General features: G+C 36.7%; 1 protein-coding gene across 2 annotated transcripts in view; it reads left to right on the forward strand.

Moving 5' to 3' along the window:
• Positions 1 to 10,082, forward strand: part of Rnls (renalase, FAD dependent amine oxidase) — a 309,420-nt gene extending 299,338 nt beyond the window's left edge. Inside the window, exons 7-8 of one of the 2 annotated variants that reach the window (XR_007108669.1) lie at positions 3,692 to 3,982; positions 9,435 to 9,563. Coding sequence is in view for 1 of the 2 variants with exons in the window: in XM_047551997.1 (XP_047407953.1) it covers positions 9,435 to 9,587 (153 nt within the window). In the remaining variant the exon portion in view is untranslated. Of the gene's footprint in view, positions 1 to 3,691; positions 3,983 to 9,434 lie in introns of both variants that reach the window. The other variant, XM_047551997.1, reaches the window with a different exon arrangement.
• Positions 10,083 to 18,978: the final 8,896 nt, after the last annotated feature.

An 18,978-nucleotide genomic window follows, 5' to 3' on the forward strand; every position in this document is an offset into this window, starting at 1 on the left:
TGCCAAACCTTTCATGGCTGCTACCTGAATATTTAGTCACAGGTAAACAAATGAAGAATGTGTTACTCTAGATCCTTGTTCCATCTAGATTAATATTTGTATAAAAGGAGGTTGTGCAAATTTCTGGGAAATAAAATTCTACACAAGATTTCATTCTATTTTTAAACAATGATTCATCCACTTGCCAACCCTGAATCTCAGTGCTGCCTGAGATTACTGATGCTTTTTCACAGCTTACCTTAGCTCCTCCCTTCCCCGAAGCCCCTCTTTTGGAAAACATTCTTCAAACTGGCAGAGACTGTTGTTTTCAGACACATCAAGCCTCACCCCAAAGCAGTGGTTTTATGCATTTTTATTTCATGGACCAGCAAAATCCTTCTTCGTGTTTTAAGAACCAATATAATAATATTGCCATCCTTTTATCCTTCTGATAGTTAGCTTTCTGGTAGTGTAATTAAATGCCTGAGATAATTTACTTATTAACAGAAAAGATTTATTTTGGCTCACAGTTGTGGAGGTTCCAGTCCATGATCAAGTGCCCCCCTCGGCTTTGGCCTGTGGCGAGGCAGCACATTGTGGCAGAAGCATACAGCAGAGTTAAACCACCCACTTCACATCTAGGAAGCAAAGAGAGAGAGAGAGACCAGAGTCCCACATTCCCCTCTCAGGAGCATAACCTATCACTAGGGCCCACCTCTCTAAGTTTCTACCATCTCCCAGTAGCCACACCCTAGGGACCAAGCCTTTAACACATGATCCTTTGGAAGACATTTCGAGATTCAAATGATAGCAATTCTACAATTAAATTTTAAAAACAATAATAGAGCTATGAGAATTTTTAAAAAGAACAAAAATAATAGTAAAGATATAAACATAATACATTTAGCTCTATGAAAAAAACCTTATAATTCTTATTTTTCTCATCTTGCCATGGATTGCCTTTGGGACCCTCTGCTTTGCATAGAGGCAATAAAAGAATAAGTTAACCAAATATTCAATTTCTGCTGTTTATGTACCATGGCATGGGTGAGGTTTACATTGGCAGCAGAGTAGAGAACAGCAAGGAAGTAAGAAAGTGTATGAATCAGCTCCATACCCTCTCAGCCTTCATAGCTATTCATTATTGCCAGTGTGGTCAATACCTCACACACACAATGGATGGGGAAATGCCAAAGCAAGATTATTATTCAGAAACTGTCCAAGCAAGTTAGTGTATGACTAGGAGACAATAAGATTTCCCTGAATTCAGAGACAATTAAGTAGAAAGTCACCCTTAGATACTGGAATGAATAAATTTTTTTTTAAATGCACTGTATCAGAATCACAAATGAGTGACATCTCTATCTGCTGTCAAGACTTTTACATACCCAAAGCTAATTAAAGTGACTCACAGGAATGTAACAAAGCAATAAAGTTATCCATAGTCTTTTATAATGCCTGTATTTTTTTTATTTTTGTTTTGTTTTTGTTTTTATGTAAATTAGCTCATACAGTGTCCCCCTTTATCCAGGGAAGATATGTTCCAAGTCCCCTAGATTCCTGAAAACACAGGGAGTACTGATCTCTATATATACTATGTTTTTTCCTACCTATACATACCAACGATGAAGTTCAATTTATAAATTAGGAACATTAAGAGATTAGCACTAATAACTAATAATAAAAATGGAACAAGATGGTGTAATAAAAATTATTTGAATAATTATGACTGGCCAGGTGATATACACAACATGGATATACTGGACTAAGAATAATTTACATCCTGTGTGGATGAAAAGGGACAGCGTGAGAGGAATGGCATGAGATTTCATCATGCTACTCAAAACAGCATGCAATCTAAAACTCATGTATTATTTATTTCTGGAATTTTCCACTTAAAATTTTTGGACCACAGTTGACCATGGGTAACTGAACCCTGAGAAGTAAACCACAAATCAGGGGCCACTAAAGTACATACAGGGTTTAGTACTATATACTATCTCAGTCATCCACTGGGGGTCTTGGACTGTATCCCCTGTGAATAAAAAGGACTACTATAGATAAGAAACAGGAGATCAGTATTGGAAGAATCATTCATTTCACATACATGTTTACATTTGGAAATAATTGAGGGATGTGTTCTCACAAGCAAAGACAAAGCTTTACCAAATGTGAAGATATTAAGATAAAAATTGAAAATCTACAGAGGTGCCTTCCTTCCCTACAAGTAGAGACCGTTTCAAAGACCTGAAGAAGTGTGGGGTTTTCTACCATGATAAGCTCTTCAACAAAGGTGCAAGCGCAGACAGTGAAACCACAGGGATACTTTCCCTACTCTAAAATGATGGATTGATGGGAAAAAGAAAGAAAGAAAAAAAAAGATTGCATCCTAGGTTCTATTTTTAATTTATAATAAAATGATTTCTTTTAGAAGCAATTGTCCTGTAGGACCTGTCTCGAAGAAGATGCATGATACCTAGGGTTAAGCTACAAAGAATGGGTAGCTGTGGCTAAATGCAGAGGCTGGGAGAATGTAACTGTGCTAGCCCCTTTAATGATTTTTATTGTTTTTGTTAGTGCTTGGTTCAGAGCTCCATACATTTTGAATCGTGTTCTCCAACTCTGTTTTCCCCACAAGCCCTGATATTTTTAGTGTGCAGTTCTATAGAACTATGGCCACAGCCGAAACACCTGTATTTTATTTTCTCATGGCAGGCAGAGCACTGGTGTGACCCATGGAAGGGCAGTAGTCTGGAGGAGTGTTTAAGAGGTTATTAGAAGGAATTGTAATTGGGCTTCCAGCATCATCTAGAGGAAATGGCTCTGATGTGATCCTATTTCTTAGCATTAAAGTATCTCTGGTTTGGAGAAAAGCAATGCATCAGGTTCTTCTGGCTTAATGGAAAAAGAGAGAGAGAAAATAGTAAAGAATATGTAATTCCTTTATTTCTAATTACATGTTTGCTCTGCAATCTTCTAATCCAGGATTGGTATATAGGATTCCTCTCGCATGCCAGCTCCAATTGACTGGTAGTGGCTGCCCGAAGCACTGAAGTGAGGAGGATGCCAAGGCCATTTCTGGGCTCAGTGGAAAAGAATGCCACAATTGATTAGTGATGTCTGTCAGGAGTTGCTGCACATGTGTCACCCCGCTAATCTATGATACAGTTGGGGAAATTTGCTTACCAAGATGAATGATCTGGGAAGACAACCAGACTGCGTTCTGGAATCGGTACATTTACCTTTGTAAATGAACAAATCGATTCTCTGATCACCAGTCTATCTCTGTCAGTCTCACCTGAGGCTGCTCATTTGGGTGAACTAAGAAGATGGAGGGCTTAAACCAGCAATGCTGAAGACATTAGAAGTCCTGACGCTGAGATGCCCAATACCTGACAGGCCCTGCTGAAAATACCATGCCACTCCTTCACTCTCTCTTGACTTGATATAAATTTACTATTGTGTATTCCCCATATCATGCTCCTTGCCCCATTTAATGTTTGCCATATTTCATCAACTGTAAGATGCCATAAAGTCAGCATGCACCAGGAGAAAATCAAAATATGGTTTTTGTGTGTGTGAGCTTGGTTATTTTCTGGTGGACTTACACTGGGAAGTTGCTTGATAGTAAATTACCAAATTATTTAAGGACCATTTGAGGAAAAACTATGTGGCCTGGTTGCTGTCTGAATACCTTTTCTTCCCACTATAGAGAAAAATGCATAATCTGAACTTGCAGAACAGATGTCGGTGGCTCGGGAGAAAACCCAGGAAAGAATAACTCAGTTGAGCACTCTTGGAAAAAATGCCACATTGCCAGTGTTCAAGGCAGCACTGAGGACAGATGGTGTGGGGACGAGCCTGGACATCAGACACTGACAGCTCTGAGTTAGAGAGTGGTTCAGAGAAGTCAAATTCCAAATGTAAAGAAGATTTTGCAAAGACTTAGCCAATTTATTTCTCTTTTATTTCCTTTTTATATTTTCAAAGGAACTTTGTGTGGGTAAGTCTAAAGGCACCTCTCTAGAAAATATAAAACAAAGCTTAATGTTATGTTGACACCGTTTTTTTTCCTTTTTCCTTTATACATAAAATACTGATGCCTCTTCCAACTGGTGGTACCTTAGATTCAATGAAATATGGTATAATTTGCATCTATAACATAATAAATTAGGAAATGTAGCAGCAAGAAAGTGATTATTCATAGATTGTCCACATCTTTTCAATAAGGTAGTTACACATCTAAGATTAGAATTTATGAGATTTAAAATTTTGGTGGGGGATACCAGGGATTGAACTCAGGGGCACTCGACCACTGAGCCACATCCCCAGCCCTATTTTGTATTTTATTTAGAGACAGGCTCTCACTGAGTTGCTTGGTGTCTAGCCTTTGCTGAGGCTAGCTTTGAACTCTCCATCCTCCTGCCTCAGCCTCCCGAGCCACTGGGATTACAGGTGTGTGCTGCCATGCCCAGCAGGATTTAAATTTTTGACCAGTCTACTTGAACATCATCTAGTGCCATATTTCAGAAAGGTTGGTTTTAAGTAACCAAATTATGGACTTGGTGGCCCTGGTCAACATATAATGCAGCCACTCTATGCCAAACCAGTGAGATTGTTCTATGTGGGTAAATGTCATAGTCCAAGATCATGCTTTAGCTGTCAGAATAGACATGGAAAGATGAAGGTACTTTCAGCATGTGGTCCTAATTTCTTTTTTCTAACTACCAGCACGTGGTCCTAATTTTTTTTCTAACTATTAGCTATTATTTTATGGAAATACTCAGCCTACTTACCTGATCCTTCTCTCTTTTCATCTTTAATCTCATCACCAAAGAGACTTGTTTGTGAAATTTTATAGTTAACAATTTTGATGATACAAAGAATCTATTAGGCTATACCTTATAAAATTTGACTATATTTGGTCATTTTTTGACTTATAGAACCAACAAGTTTGTGTGATTCAAAGTAATACATGATGCACAACACATTCACCCAAAGCAGTTAACAGAAATAAGAGAACAGCCCTCATTCATCATTATTGATAGACTTCAAAATAGCTTTTCCATTGTACTTCCACCCAGTTCTACAGTCCTGTAGACTAGGGACTTCAGATGATCATCAAACATATTCATAATATTTATTTGATCACCTTTATTTGATCACCTGTGTGATCAAATATTGTATTTTTTTCTTTTTGTACTGGGAATTAAACCCAAGAGCACTTTGCCACTGAGATACATCCCTAGCCATTTTTGTTTTTTATTTAGTGTCTTGCTAAGTTGCTAATGTCTCACTAAGTTGCTGAAGCTGGTCTTGAATCTGTGATCCTCCTACCTTAGCCTCCCAAATCTCTGGAATTGCCGGCATGCACCATGCAATCATCCAGCATATGATCTTTTTTTTTTTTAACTCTAAACATTTATTCCACACTTTACTATAATATCGGCTAGACATTGTTCTCCACCTTAGCTACAAAGACTAATGAATCGCAGTCCCTACTGCTAGGATCACATAGTCTAGGAAGAGAGACTAGGCATGGAAATAATTACAGTGCAAAATAACAAATAACGTAATAGACATAAATAACATGCTGAAAGGGCACAGAGCAAAAAGCGCCTCAGAGCAGGTGACATTTGTACTGAGTCTTGAAGGATACACAATTTACTTGTTAGAAAAGAGGAGGAACAGTACATTACCCAACAGACTGACTTCTTCAAAGACATAGAAGCATAACAAAGAAAGATATGATAGAAGAACCTTAGTTTGAATACAGATAGGACATGTAGCAAAGGTGAGGAGAATGGCAGGACGTGAAACTTGAAAGGAGATAAGATGTCTGCATTGTATGTTGACCAGGGCCACCAAGTCCATAATTTGGTTACTTAAAACCAACCTTTCTGAAATATGGCACTAGATAATGTTCAAGTAGACTGGTCAAAAATTTAAATCCTGCTGGGCATGGCGGCACACACCTGTAATCCCAGTGGCTCGGGAGGCTGAGGCAGGAGGATGGAGAGTTCAAAGCTAGCCTCAGCAAAGGCTAGACACCAAGCAACTCAGTGAGAGCCTGTCTCTAAATAAAATACAAAATAGGGCTGGGGATGTGGCTCAGTGGTCGAGTGCCCCTGAGTTCAATCCCTGGTATCCCCCACCAAAGCTTTTTGTCTGTTATGTGGCAGTTTACATTTTATTCTGCAGGTAGAAAGAAATCACCAAACATATTCATATGGTTTTAAATCCCTGAGAAATAAAATCATTTTTTCTGCCTTGAGTTTTTGCATCCTATCCAATCATCATCTAAGTATTTAGAAACATTACCTTAAGCCACTCTAGAGCAGGCAAGGGTTCTTTCTGACCAGCACTGGCCCCCATGTGAGCCAAAGCAACCTGGATTTCCAAGGTGTTGTTTCAGCCCTGACATCTCTCTTAAAGACAGTCCTTGAGATGTGATTCCTCACTGTGGCTGGAAACATAGCCAAAGACTACATTACTATGACAGATTGTGGCTTTGACAATTACGTGCTCCTCCACTCCTTGATTTCACATGGCTGAAGGAGCTTGCCAACACAACACTCCATGTTTTCATATTTTCCTCATTGGGTAATTGCAAAATGGGCAATTCCACCTAAATGCAATGAGATTGATTTCATCCAAACTGCCGACTGGCTAATCAGTGGCCCAGTTTTCCAGCCATGTGATCTGTCATCTGGCATTTACTACTCAACAAATTAAATTACACATCAGTGATACATTACTAGCTCACAACTGGGCAGAACTTTTTCCCATAAGCTCCTTCCTGCTTAATACTTACAAGTTAATAATGCCATGGTTTATCCATACAGAGATGTCAACAGGAATGTATCAAAACTTTATGACAAACAGATTGTGTATGTGTCATACACACATACACACATATGTATGTATGTGTACATATGTATGTGTATGTGTATATACAAAGATGTATTACTGAGTTATCCCATTTGGGCAAATTTTCCAGAAGTCTAAATCTAAGTTACTAATCAAACATTTTTATTTCATTTTACTTAAATTGAGTCTTCATGGAAATATTTCTAAAAGCGTTGGAAGTGTAAGTTCTGGAGTTTGCCTGCTCTTTTTGAATCCCTATTTATCTACTAGCTTTCTGTCTTTTAGAATCTGAACTTTATCATCCGTACTATGAGAATAATAGTGAGCATCTCACAAAGTTGCTTGTGAACATTGTGAATATTAATGATGAAGGACATCCAACAGTTGACACCCTTGGGGCCTACTAAGAGCTAGAAAATTATATGTTCCCTCCACTAAAGTGTCCCTGAATGCCAGGCTTCTTCCCTATCCTATTTTGAGTTTTTATACACAACCCTTGCTTTCCAACTATCACTTTACATGTTCTGAAACTGCTAATATTTAGGAACCTAGACGTTTTCTTCCTTCCTTAGTGTTTCATTGGCAAATCAAATAATCCAACTTGTTAAGATCTATCTAAAACAGGAATCAAAAAGCTCTAACAGAATACCTAATCCTGAGCTTAAGTGTCCATATTATGTGCTATCTATTTTAGCCACTCAAAGATCTTATCTGCTGATTTCAAGATTATCTACTTTGTGTATGATAGATGATGTTGCTATAGAATGACCTCCAGAAAAGGCAGATGCTTTTAATGCTGTGTTTGCATCTGAGTGACACAGTATCTAGAGGTTCATATCTTTGACATTCAGCAAGGGAATCTTAGCACCACCACTTTTGCTAAAGCAAAACATAGCATATAAATAAAAATATCCAAACAAAGCTTTTTGACATTTAAAAAACTGTAAAAGCATACAATAATTCAGACAATTTAGAACCCAAATCTCAGCATCATAATCCAAGTAGTACTTATTACATGTCTTGATTTTCTTCCCTGCTTTTCAAACAAGCAAATTCTCATAGGCTTTACCCTGTTGCTCTCCATGAACACACTGGTAAGGCTAGTAGTCTATGTGAATGATGTTTCCTGAAGCTGTACCACAAAGCAACCCCAAGTGAGGCTCCATTATAATAAGTTTGCATATTTTGGTAACTTTAGGCATTGGGGTGCTTCAGTGGCCAACTACCTCAGTATCCAAGATAACTATGTACCCCCCCACCCATTCTTCTCAGTGTGAATGTTATTGGCACCATCCATGCTAATTTTAAGAATAATTTTTTCCCAGGAAATAACCTCTGTATTTCCCCTATCATTTCAAATATTATAAACCTGGTTCTATAAAATAAATCTCCACTTTTAGCTCATTCACCCTTTTTCAGCTCTAAAGTATTAAACTCTACATTTTCATTGGACATGTTTATTGACTTTTGTATTTTTTTTAATTTTGAAACACCATATTCCCCTATCTCACCTTCCTGCCAGCTCTCTTCCTCCAGTCAACCCTCTTTCCAAACACACAAACAGGAACACACACACTGATATCTTAAGTACATTTAGCCCCATAGTATCCTAAGTACACTTACTCACTCTTGCCCGTAGACTAGGCATTTACACATGCTGCTGCTTCTCCTTGGAATGGGTCTTTCTTACTTCCTTGACTGGCAAATTCAAACTTTTATGCATTCATCAGATTTCCATAGTCACCTACATGGATTGATTGCAATGAATTAATTCATTCATGAAATGCAGTCTGCAAATGAAACATGTTCTGACGCACAGGAGGTGCTCAGAAAGCAGAAGGGAGCCACTCTCTGCCTTGAGGTCATCTAAATTTATTAGAACTCCTTTAGTACAGGCATATGGCAGTTTAAAATTCTGCTGCTCCAGTGCCCAGCATAGGGCCTGCCTCAGAACAAAAGTGAGGAAATGGAAGGAAGAAAGGAAGGGAAGGAGACAGTAGGAGAGAGAGGAGGGAGGAAGTGTGTCTTAGTCCTTTTGTCCTGCTATAACAGACTGCCATTGACTGGGAAGCTTATGAACAAAAGAAACGTATTTCTTATAGTCCTGGAGGCTGGAAAGTCTAAGATCAAAGTGTTGGCAGATTCCGTGTCTAGCGAGGGCCCTCTTTCTCACAGACTGTGCCTTCTTGCTGTGTCCACATGGTAGAAGAGACAATATGCTCCTCTGGCCTATTTTGCAAGGGCGCTTGTCCCTCATGATCTAATCACATTCCTAAAGTGTCGTCCTCCTGATACCATCACCTTTGGGGTTGGATTTCAACATAGAAACATTTAAACCATAGCACCTACTAATTTTGAAGTTCAACACATTTCTGATTATCTTATTGAAAATTTAAACATTTAAAAATGTCAATGTGAACAGTTGGGCTAGGAGAGCAGTGTAGGGTCTTGGGTTTCTTTTTTTCTGATACTCCTTGTAAAAAAGCTTGATTTCTGCAAGTAAAAGCCTTCTCCAGGTAGTCATTGCCAGGATAGCACAAAAGGGCAAAGGATGTCAATTTCAGTCTTTTTTCCCACTTTTTCAGGTTACAAATGCTGCTGCCAACTGTCCTGGTCAGATGACTCTACATCTCAAGCCTTTCCTCGCATGTGGAGGGGATGGATTTACTCAGTCCAACTTTGATGGCTGCATCACTTCTGCATTATGTGTTCTGGAAGCTTTAAAGAATCATCTTTAGTACCTTTATTCTTATTCTCTACATTCTACTTTTGGTTGCTTTGTTTTCACAATTTTCTGTTGTCAGTTAATTTAGTTTCTATTTTGTCAAGAAAAGTTACTAGAAAAGTGTTCTTCACTTATGGTCATTTTTCATATACAGTATAAAATCAATTTTATAATTCTGATGGTTATAGCCAATTAAAAATGAAAACTCTTTGTACCTTACATCTTTCCCTACTTTTCTGAATTGCTATGACCAATCCTTACTGGAGGAAAACTGGTGCTTAATAATAACAAATGACCTGCCCCCAAAGTTATATTAAATCAAAAGTAACAGTTTGTATGCCAAAACCTCTATTATCCTCTTGAAATCATTTCTGAATAAGCAAATCAAATAAATGGATGGAGTTGGAGAATATCATGCTAAGTGAAATAAGCCAATCCCAAAATACCAAAGACCAAATGTTTTCCCTAATAAATGGAGAATGATATATAATGGGGGTGGGAGGTATGGGGAGTGAGAGAAGAATGGAGGAACTTTGGATTATGTAGAGGGAAATAAGAGGGAGGGCGTATGAAAAATGGTGGAATGAAACAGACATCATTACCCTATGTACATGTATGATTACAGGAGTGGTATAAATCTATATCATGTTCAACCATGGAAACAAAATGATGTACCCCATTTGTGTACAACAAATCAAAATGCAGGCTGTAAAACATTAAAAAATAAATTTAAAAAATTTTGAAAAGAATAATCATTATGAAGACCTTATTTTAGGTCTTCAACTGTGTCCTTGAATCAATATTTTTGCAAATTACTGAACTATGAGATTTCTCTGAACCTAGATCACAGAGAATATTTTTTGTTTCTCCTTTGCTTCCCAAGTTATTAAATGATCTGAATTGTAGGTCATATGTGTCATCATTTTAGGTTTGCAATTTGGAGGGCAACTTGACTGACAGAGGAACTCCCTATAGATTTCAGAAAATAGCAGGAATTAACATGATTTTCCATGTCACCCAGTACTTCCTAAACCTAAAACAAATCTAATTCTTAATATGAAAGATACAAATTCAATGGAAACTGAGAGGAAACATATCAGTCTTTAACTTTTGTATATCCTATGGCTGGTGCTGTTACGTTTCTATACTCTCCAGCAAGTGCTGTGGCATTTAGACTGTGTCAAGTTTAATGAGTTTTTTGTTGTCTAACAAAAAAATTACTGAACCAGAAAATAGATGCACTTAAAATAGTTCAATATTTGCCAACTTGGTGGTTCAGCATATCACCCACATGCTTCAGTGGCTTGACCCCATAAGTTGCTGGCTGGAGAGAAATTGATCCCTTGTCTTTCAAATAAGCTACCTGTTGCTAATTTGGAAAGCAAAATGGTATATGTAGAAAGGAAAGAAATTGTTGCAGCCTCCTAAACTAAGTTTGGTGGAAGACTTCTTACCTTGGTAGTGTTTAAGGATTTACACTTACATGCCCATTATTATATGTACACAAACACAGGTGTATGTGGGACTTAAGTATCTACAAAGTCAGTACTGTGGTCCTATGGCACATTGTTTCCTATTAGCAATGAAATGGTTAAAAAATTAAACTAAAATGCTTATGTGTGGTTAATGCCACTTATTTTGAAAATAGAGAAACAAAAGAGAAAATTAATGCAGTTTCTAGTATAAAATAATGAAAAGTAGTGAGTTTTTTCCATCATTGAGATTCATGTTTGATTAGTATTTGTCTTTATATTAACTTTTCTCTTCTAATGTGGTAGAAAAGTCATTCAATCTAACTCATGTTTTTGACAGATATAATTCTTTTAATTGAAAGTTTCTTTAAGAACAATGCTATATTCATTTCATGAACTTACATCCTACAAAGAAGGAGGGGAAAGATTCATAAAGGGAGTTAGAGTTACTTAGAGAAATCACTCTACTACACCATGACTAATAACTTCTAATATCTCTTCATTCTTATGTCACTGTGCTATTTTAATCATTTTGAAAACCCCTTTCACATTTGGATTTCTATTTGCCTCTTCCTCTTTAGAAATGATATGGAATATATCTCCTGCTGTCCAGAGGGCCAAATGTATCAGATTGCAGGATGCTCTAAAAGGCTACAGGGTGAAGCTATCAAACTTCCCTGGGAGAGTGGGGTCAGCACACTTGGACCAGTTACTGAGGTGTGTGTATTTCAACTCCACAAGACCACACAGCATCACCATATTTCCAAATAAGAACTTTTATTAATCAAGTCAGCCAAGGAAAGCTGCTCTGTTTTGAAAGGAACATATTCAAGTGAGAAACGGCTTGAGCAGTGGGGTGATTTAATACTTGTTAGCTGATAAATATAGCCTTTGCCAGAATAAAACTTTATGATGCAGTGTTGAAAAGCTTAATTACTAAACTGTCTATGCACGTCTTGCACAGGCAGCAAGGGTGACAAATTATAGCAGCGGAATAGTATTTTTCACCTTTGGCATTTCTGAAGGGGAAAAGTATGCCTAAAAAACGTTGAGAAAGCAGTAATAATCTCAGACCACATATTACTGAGGGGGAAAAAAAGACACTTCATTGAGTCACCAAGACTTCTGCACGAAATGCCACCATTCCCACCCCCACCTCCACCTCTGCCTACACACTACTTTGTTAAGTGAACAGGTCAGTTTTACATTTATTTGGCCTTTATACTTCTCCAAGCATGTGAATATATATATATATATATTTTTTTTTTTTTTCACTTTTCATCTTCCCAACCCTCCTGTAAAATAAGCAGAACAGGGAATGCTTATGCACACTGAACAAATAAAGAAACTGAGTCCCAGAGCTTGACCAGCCAAGGTCATATAGTGACATCCCAGGATGAGAACCCAGGCTTGCCATGACCCGTTGCTATTTACTGGCACCATGCTGCTGCCAGATGAACATGATAATTAAAGCTGAGCTGAAATATTAGTTGGGGGTACAGTCAGCACCATGTGGTCCTCTTATTGATGTTTCATTTCAGAGAGCTAACACTAATCCTGATGTGATATATATCAGAGTCTGAAATGGAGTAAAATCTCCAGAAGTACTGGCTAAATGATTTATACTCCTGTTATTTCCATTTGCTGGTTTATTTCCTTCTTTGGGGGGCACTCACTGTGAGAAATAGCTGCATCCTAATGACACTGAATTTCCACCCAGCAGTAGCTGTTTAGCCTATAGACTTGCTCTGCATTCCTCCTTCTGTCTGTATTTCCCTTTGTCTCTTTGTCTCTTTGTTCTCTGGTTTTCTTCTCTTCTCTTCCAGTTTCTGCCATTTCTTCCTACTTTTTTTTTTCTTCTGTTCTTCTCCTATGCTCAATTCTTCAATCTCAGAAAAACCTGGAATATAAATATAATTATATTATGATTCATAGTATTTGGTACTTCCTTATTTTAACATATCGGTGTTTTGTTCCTCAAATTTAAAGTCTTTATTTTGTTTGTTATTCAAGTCAAGTGGATGACCCTTGTTTTGATTTTCAAAAGGGACACAAGAATTTAAAATTGGCTGTAGCTTTCAAGGATCTCAGTGCTAATAACCAAAAACAAAACAAACAAATGAACAAACAAACAAACAAAAAAAAACTTCTGTAGTTTCTTTTCTCTAGTCCTTTACTCTTCCTATCATATATGTACAAAGCATGGTGCCAGGCTCTCTGGCAGACATAAAGGAGCAGCAATATCCAATCCCAAGATTCTACCTAGAGAAGGTAAGACCAGAGAGTGGGAGGCAGGGTAAAAGATACATTGCATTAGTCAGTTTTCCATTACTATAACAAAATATCTGAGGTTGGGTACCAAGAAAAGAAGTTGATTTTATTCACAGTTCTGGAGATTTGGTTTCATCTTGGCTCTGGTGAAGGCCTTATAACATGTGTTCTCACAAATAGTGGGAACACAGAAGAGAGGTAACAGGAAGCCAGCGAGAGACAACAGCCTTACATCCTAGGCTACCAACCCTTTTTATTTTAATTTGAAACAGGATCTCACTAAGTTACCCAGTAGGGCCTTAAACTTGTGATCCTACTGCCTAAGCCTCTTGGATCAATAGAATTACAGACCTGTACCACTGTGCCTGGTTTAGTACCCCACCTCTTGAAGATCCCACTATCTCTTCACATCACCACAATGAAGACCAATCCTAACACATGAAACCTTAAGGAACACACTCAAACCATACCCAAACCATGGCATACATGTTGGTACAGTACAGGCAATGAATAAGATGCTCTAGCTCATGTAACTAGGTAGTCCTAAGAGAAATGTTTCCTTGAGAAAAGAGGGTCCCTGAACAGACACAGAGATACATCAGTCAAAGGCATCAGACAGCTTCTCTCTCCTTCACATCATACCTGGGTAGACCTAGCTGACTCTAGGATCCAAACTTCATATGAGAGTGATCATGACAAGCAAGTTGTTTCTGTGGAGAAGCCTTAGAAAGTGTTCTATGGCAGGAGGAAAAAGCCTTAACAAACCTCATGCTATCTGGTGAGACTGAGCTGGTTTATCCAGTCTAGAATGTCCTATTTAGCCAGAATCATCTGACCAGATAAGCCAGAAGAGTGTGAAATAGTTGTGCGGCCCATGTTTCCTTCTCAACATTAATTATTAGCCACTTAAAAGAGTTCACAGCAGAATCCATCAGAAGAATCTGCTAAGGAGAAAGAATCTCTAAGAGATTGTTAATTAAAGAGGCATGTGAAATTTCTAAGCCTAGAGGCATTAGGAGACCATTTAGACCAGTTGTTCTTAACCAACTTGAATTTTAAACTTATTCAGAAGCTATAAAAAGCTATGGATCTTCTAATAACAATAACAAAAACAACCATATACATATGCCCATAGAATTTGCATACCATTTAGAGCCTACTGACTAGCTGCTTGTTTTTGTAAATAAAATTTTATTGGAATGCAAGCTGGCCCACTCATTTGTGTATGTATTGACTGTGATAGGTTTTGCTCTACAAAATAAGTGTTTCATACAAAGGCCTGAAAAGTCTAGAATAGTTACTATATAAGCCTTTAGGAAAAAATTTACTTACCCCTGTTTTAGGGGATTACAAGCCTATCTGTGGACACTCAGGGGTCCAAGGACCCCAGATAAAAAAATTCTAAATCTCAATCCTATCACTTTATGTAAATCCAGGTTTATCTTAGATCCATGCACTGATGTATTTTTCCTTGATTCTATGGCACATTATAAATCCTTTAAGGCAAACTGGTAACTTTGCAGTTAGGAACACATCCTTTGGAGTTAAATAGATCTACATTTTAATATTAAGGAGATTTTACTCCTCATTGTGTGGTCTTCGGACAGTTAAACAATCCTAGTTAGCCTCCTTTTTCATCTGAAAAATGAGTTAATGGTAGCTACCTCATTAAGAAATTACAAAGCTTAAAAATGCATACAAGTAAAAAAATGCATACAAGTATGTATTAGGAGAGTGCTGGACACAGTTAAGTTCTGATAAGATAACTATGATGATGTTGGCGATAAGGAGGAGAAAGAAGGAAGAAAGTTTCAAGCAGATCCTCCTGGTGTCTCTGATGCCTCTGAGAAGGTGATTTCCTTGGTATCCCCTGATAAGGATAGTTTGTGCAGCAGGAGCAAACTATGATGGAACTCCGAAACTTCCAAGTTCCTCTGTCAGGTTGCTGTCAAACAGAATAGCAGTGTCTACCTGCACCCTACTATGGCGACTTCCTCTTTTCCTGTTCCAGTCCATAAAGAGACAACCCACTTGGAGAAAATACTGTGTGCTCCAGTGTATCCTTGGAAAAAAACCAGGAAAGGTCATTTCTAGGCATAGGGATGGTGTGAAAGAGAAGCATTCTCTCTAACAAATGGTCTTTTTCCTTAGCAAGTGTATGTACTGAATGCAAAGAATTGCATGCTTGGATTGGATTCTGCTGAAGATTATTTACTTAATCTCTGAAACACTGTGACAACTAGGAGTGAGTTAGTTCACATTCTTAACATGTTTGGTTAAGCATGCAGATTCATTTCCTGTTCCTGGCCTTCATTTTTAAAAACTCAATTTCTGTTGGTTTTCATGACATCTGAATCCACTACTTACTACATGTGTGATCTTCAACTAATTTCTTATGTCTTATGTCCTCATCTATAAAATGTGGATACTAATTTTGCCTACCTTAGGATTATTCTTATGGTTATAGAATATATGTAATATATATATATATATATATACATATTATTATATTCAGTATTATGCTCTGTATATAGAAAAATTCTCAGTAATCTCAGCTATAGCTACATTCTCCATACATGATTTTCTATTTATAGTCATTAGTTGATCTCAGAAAGTCCTTACTTTATGCTGCCTCCCATTATTTTGTGGGGAAATGGAGGGGAGATGGAGAACTGTTCAATCATTTGAAACAACCTAATGAACACAGGTACTTCACGTCTTAACATGTTACATACTATTCAAAGTTTTCTGCTGAGGAAAGCCAGAAATTCAAGTAGAGAAGTGCACCTGAGTACAGAAACCTGATGAGTCTGTTTTATGGTGTTCTACTTGAAAAGCTGGAGTCATATATACTGAAATTAAAATTACAAATAATTAAGTAATCTAGAAAAGAAGGTTATGTGAACTTCAATTTAAATATTGATTAAGTAGAAATACTTTTTTGCACCAACTCTTGCATTGCTATCTTTTCAAAATGCTTGGTTCACTATTTTCTTTTCTTTTTTACTTTAGTGCCAATGATATAGACAGTGTAATAAAGTTGAATGAATTTTGCAAAGTCTTGGTGTCAGGATTTCATTAGAATGTAATAAACTTCACGGAGACAGAGAATTTTGTCTCTTTTCTTTACCTTGGAACCCCCAGTGTCCAGTGTCCAAAAAGTGTGGACCATATTGAATGAATGATTCAAGAATATTCAGACCATCAACAATTAGGAAACTGTACAGTATTACATAACTAATTGATGCAACAAAAAAGACAACAATTTATAAAGTATGACAAGATACAAATAAAAGAAAATGGAAAAAAATTGAATGTGTAAGCTCCACAAAGACAAAAATCATGTGAGACTTATCAAAAATGTATCCTAAATACATTCAAAAAATCCTAAATAATGCCACATATTAGCTCTTTGAATGAATTTTTATTGAATAATCAAATGATTGAAAGAATCAAAATCTAAGTAAAAATGAGTACTACATCCTTAAAAACTCTAGAAAACTATCCTAGAGATACCACATGCAACATGGGCCATCCCTGTGTAACTGGTGTTTGTGTATGCACATGTGTGTGCCCATGTGGTGGGAGGGAAGGTGAATGATACTGCACTTATGCAAATTTTAATCAGCATGGTTCCTGCGGTGGCATATTCTGCTACTGTGGTTTATCACTAACCAGCAACACGTAATTGGGATTAATTGATAGTTTTTTTTTTATATTCTTTATTAAAATTGTTCTAAAGGTGGCAGGAGTTAGGCTTAGAGTAGGACCAATTTCTACAAGACAGTTGTCAACCTCAAATTTGCACCATATAGTTTAACCGTGAGAGTTAGCCATGTTTATTTACCATTTGGAAAATAATGAACTTACTGAAAACCAAAAGATGGTCAAATGAGTGAATGCATTGTAGAGGAAAAAAAAGGTAAGTGTCACTCAGTTGACAAATTAGCTCTAAAATTGGAAAGAGATAAAAGAATTAATATTAATAATTGAAGTAGTAAAATGCCTTATAATTATTTCAATAGATGCTGGGGATTATGTGACAAAATTTAATATACATTCCATACTATAACAAACATTACAAGTAAGAATAAATCAGTAGCCGGGTGCAGTGGCATATGCCTGTAATCTCAGGGGCTCTAGAGGCTGAGGCAGGAGGATCATGAGTTCAAAGCCAGTCTCAGCAAAAGCAAGGTGCTAAGCAACTCAGTGAGACCCTATCTCTAAATAAAATACAAATTAGGGCGGGGGATGTGGTTCAGTGGTTGAGTGCCCCTGAGTTCAATCCCCAGTACCAAAAGAATATATCAGTAAAACCTTCTATATTAGAGTGGGAAGAAGTCAAAGTTTCTTGCCTCAATGCTCTAAAATTTCTAGTGTATGCATTAAGATCTGGAAAATACTGTAGATAAAAAGAAGGCAAAATGATTATTCATTGCTGTCAATATAGTTATAGTCAGGAGTTCAAGTAAACTAACTTATAAATTAATCAGAAATTAAATTTAGAAAGGCTAAACTATAAACATTCAAAGATCAATAACTTTCCTTCGTACCATAATTGTCATTGCAGATGTCTTATACATAATGTTATTAATTAAAAAACAGAATACAAAGGAATATTCCCAGAAAGATTTATCCAGAATTTAATCAAGAAAAAATTTTCAGAATCTTTCTAAATAATATTTTTAAAGATTTGAGAAGGTGGAAAGATATCATGTCCTTACAGGGAGATAGTGAATATTATGAATTCTTTTTTATTTTCTCCTAATTAATATATAGGTTATCCACAATTAACAGTGGGATTTCTAACCTAAAAAAAATTTTAAATCAATCTAGAAAAAAATTAGTGGGTAAAAATAACTAATAAGTTATGAGCTATAAAGCAATAACCACAGAAATTTTATCCATTATAAAAATTTAAGAGGAGATAAATCAGTTTACCACTGGTCCAAGAATTGACACAAATCAATAAAAAATAATAGCTATAACACAGCACTTACTGTGATAAAGAAAGAAATACAAAATCAATGAGAAAGGAAGAATTGTTTAACAAATGATTTGAGGAAAACTGAGGAGCTATTTATTAAAATAAATCAGCTGTGGTTCTATTCTTATGAAATAGTATTTGCATTTGAAAAGAGAGGAGCATTACAAATAAGCAAGTGAAGAATGAGGCCGACCTTTATATTTCTTTTCCTCTTAAAATCTTGTTTAATAGAAATGCCAAAAAGAAAAAAATAAAAATAAAAAACAGAGGGTCCCTGAAGAGACATAGAGATACATCAGTCAAAGACACCAGACAACTTCTCTCCCCTTCACACCATACCTGGGCAGATCTAGCTGACTCCAGGAATCCAAACTAGTTATAATAGAGACAAACTGGTAACAACCTAAATAAACACTAATAGGAAATGGTTGAATACATTCTAATAGATCAAAATAATGGAATTTAATATGGTCTTTTTAAAAATGTGCTTTCAAAGCATATTTATCTATCTGGCATATATCTTCTGATACAGTGTAAGAGAAAACCCATAATACAATTTACTTTTTTAAAACACAAAGTGCTTATAATATGTGTTTATGTGTATACCTAAATAAAAACTAAAAGAAAACATACTAAAAAGAAAGAACTCAAAGTGGTGGGATTTTGAGTGTTGT

Source organism: Sciurus carolinensis, chromosome 5 (assembly GCF_902686445.1).
Source record: "Sciurus carolinensis chromosome 5, mSciCar1.2, whole genome shotgun sequence".
NCBI classification, from domain to species: domain Eukaryota; kingdom Metazoa; phylum Chordata; class Mammalia; order Rodentia; family Sciuridae; genus Sciurus; species Sciurus carolinensis.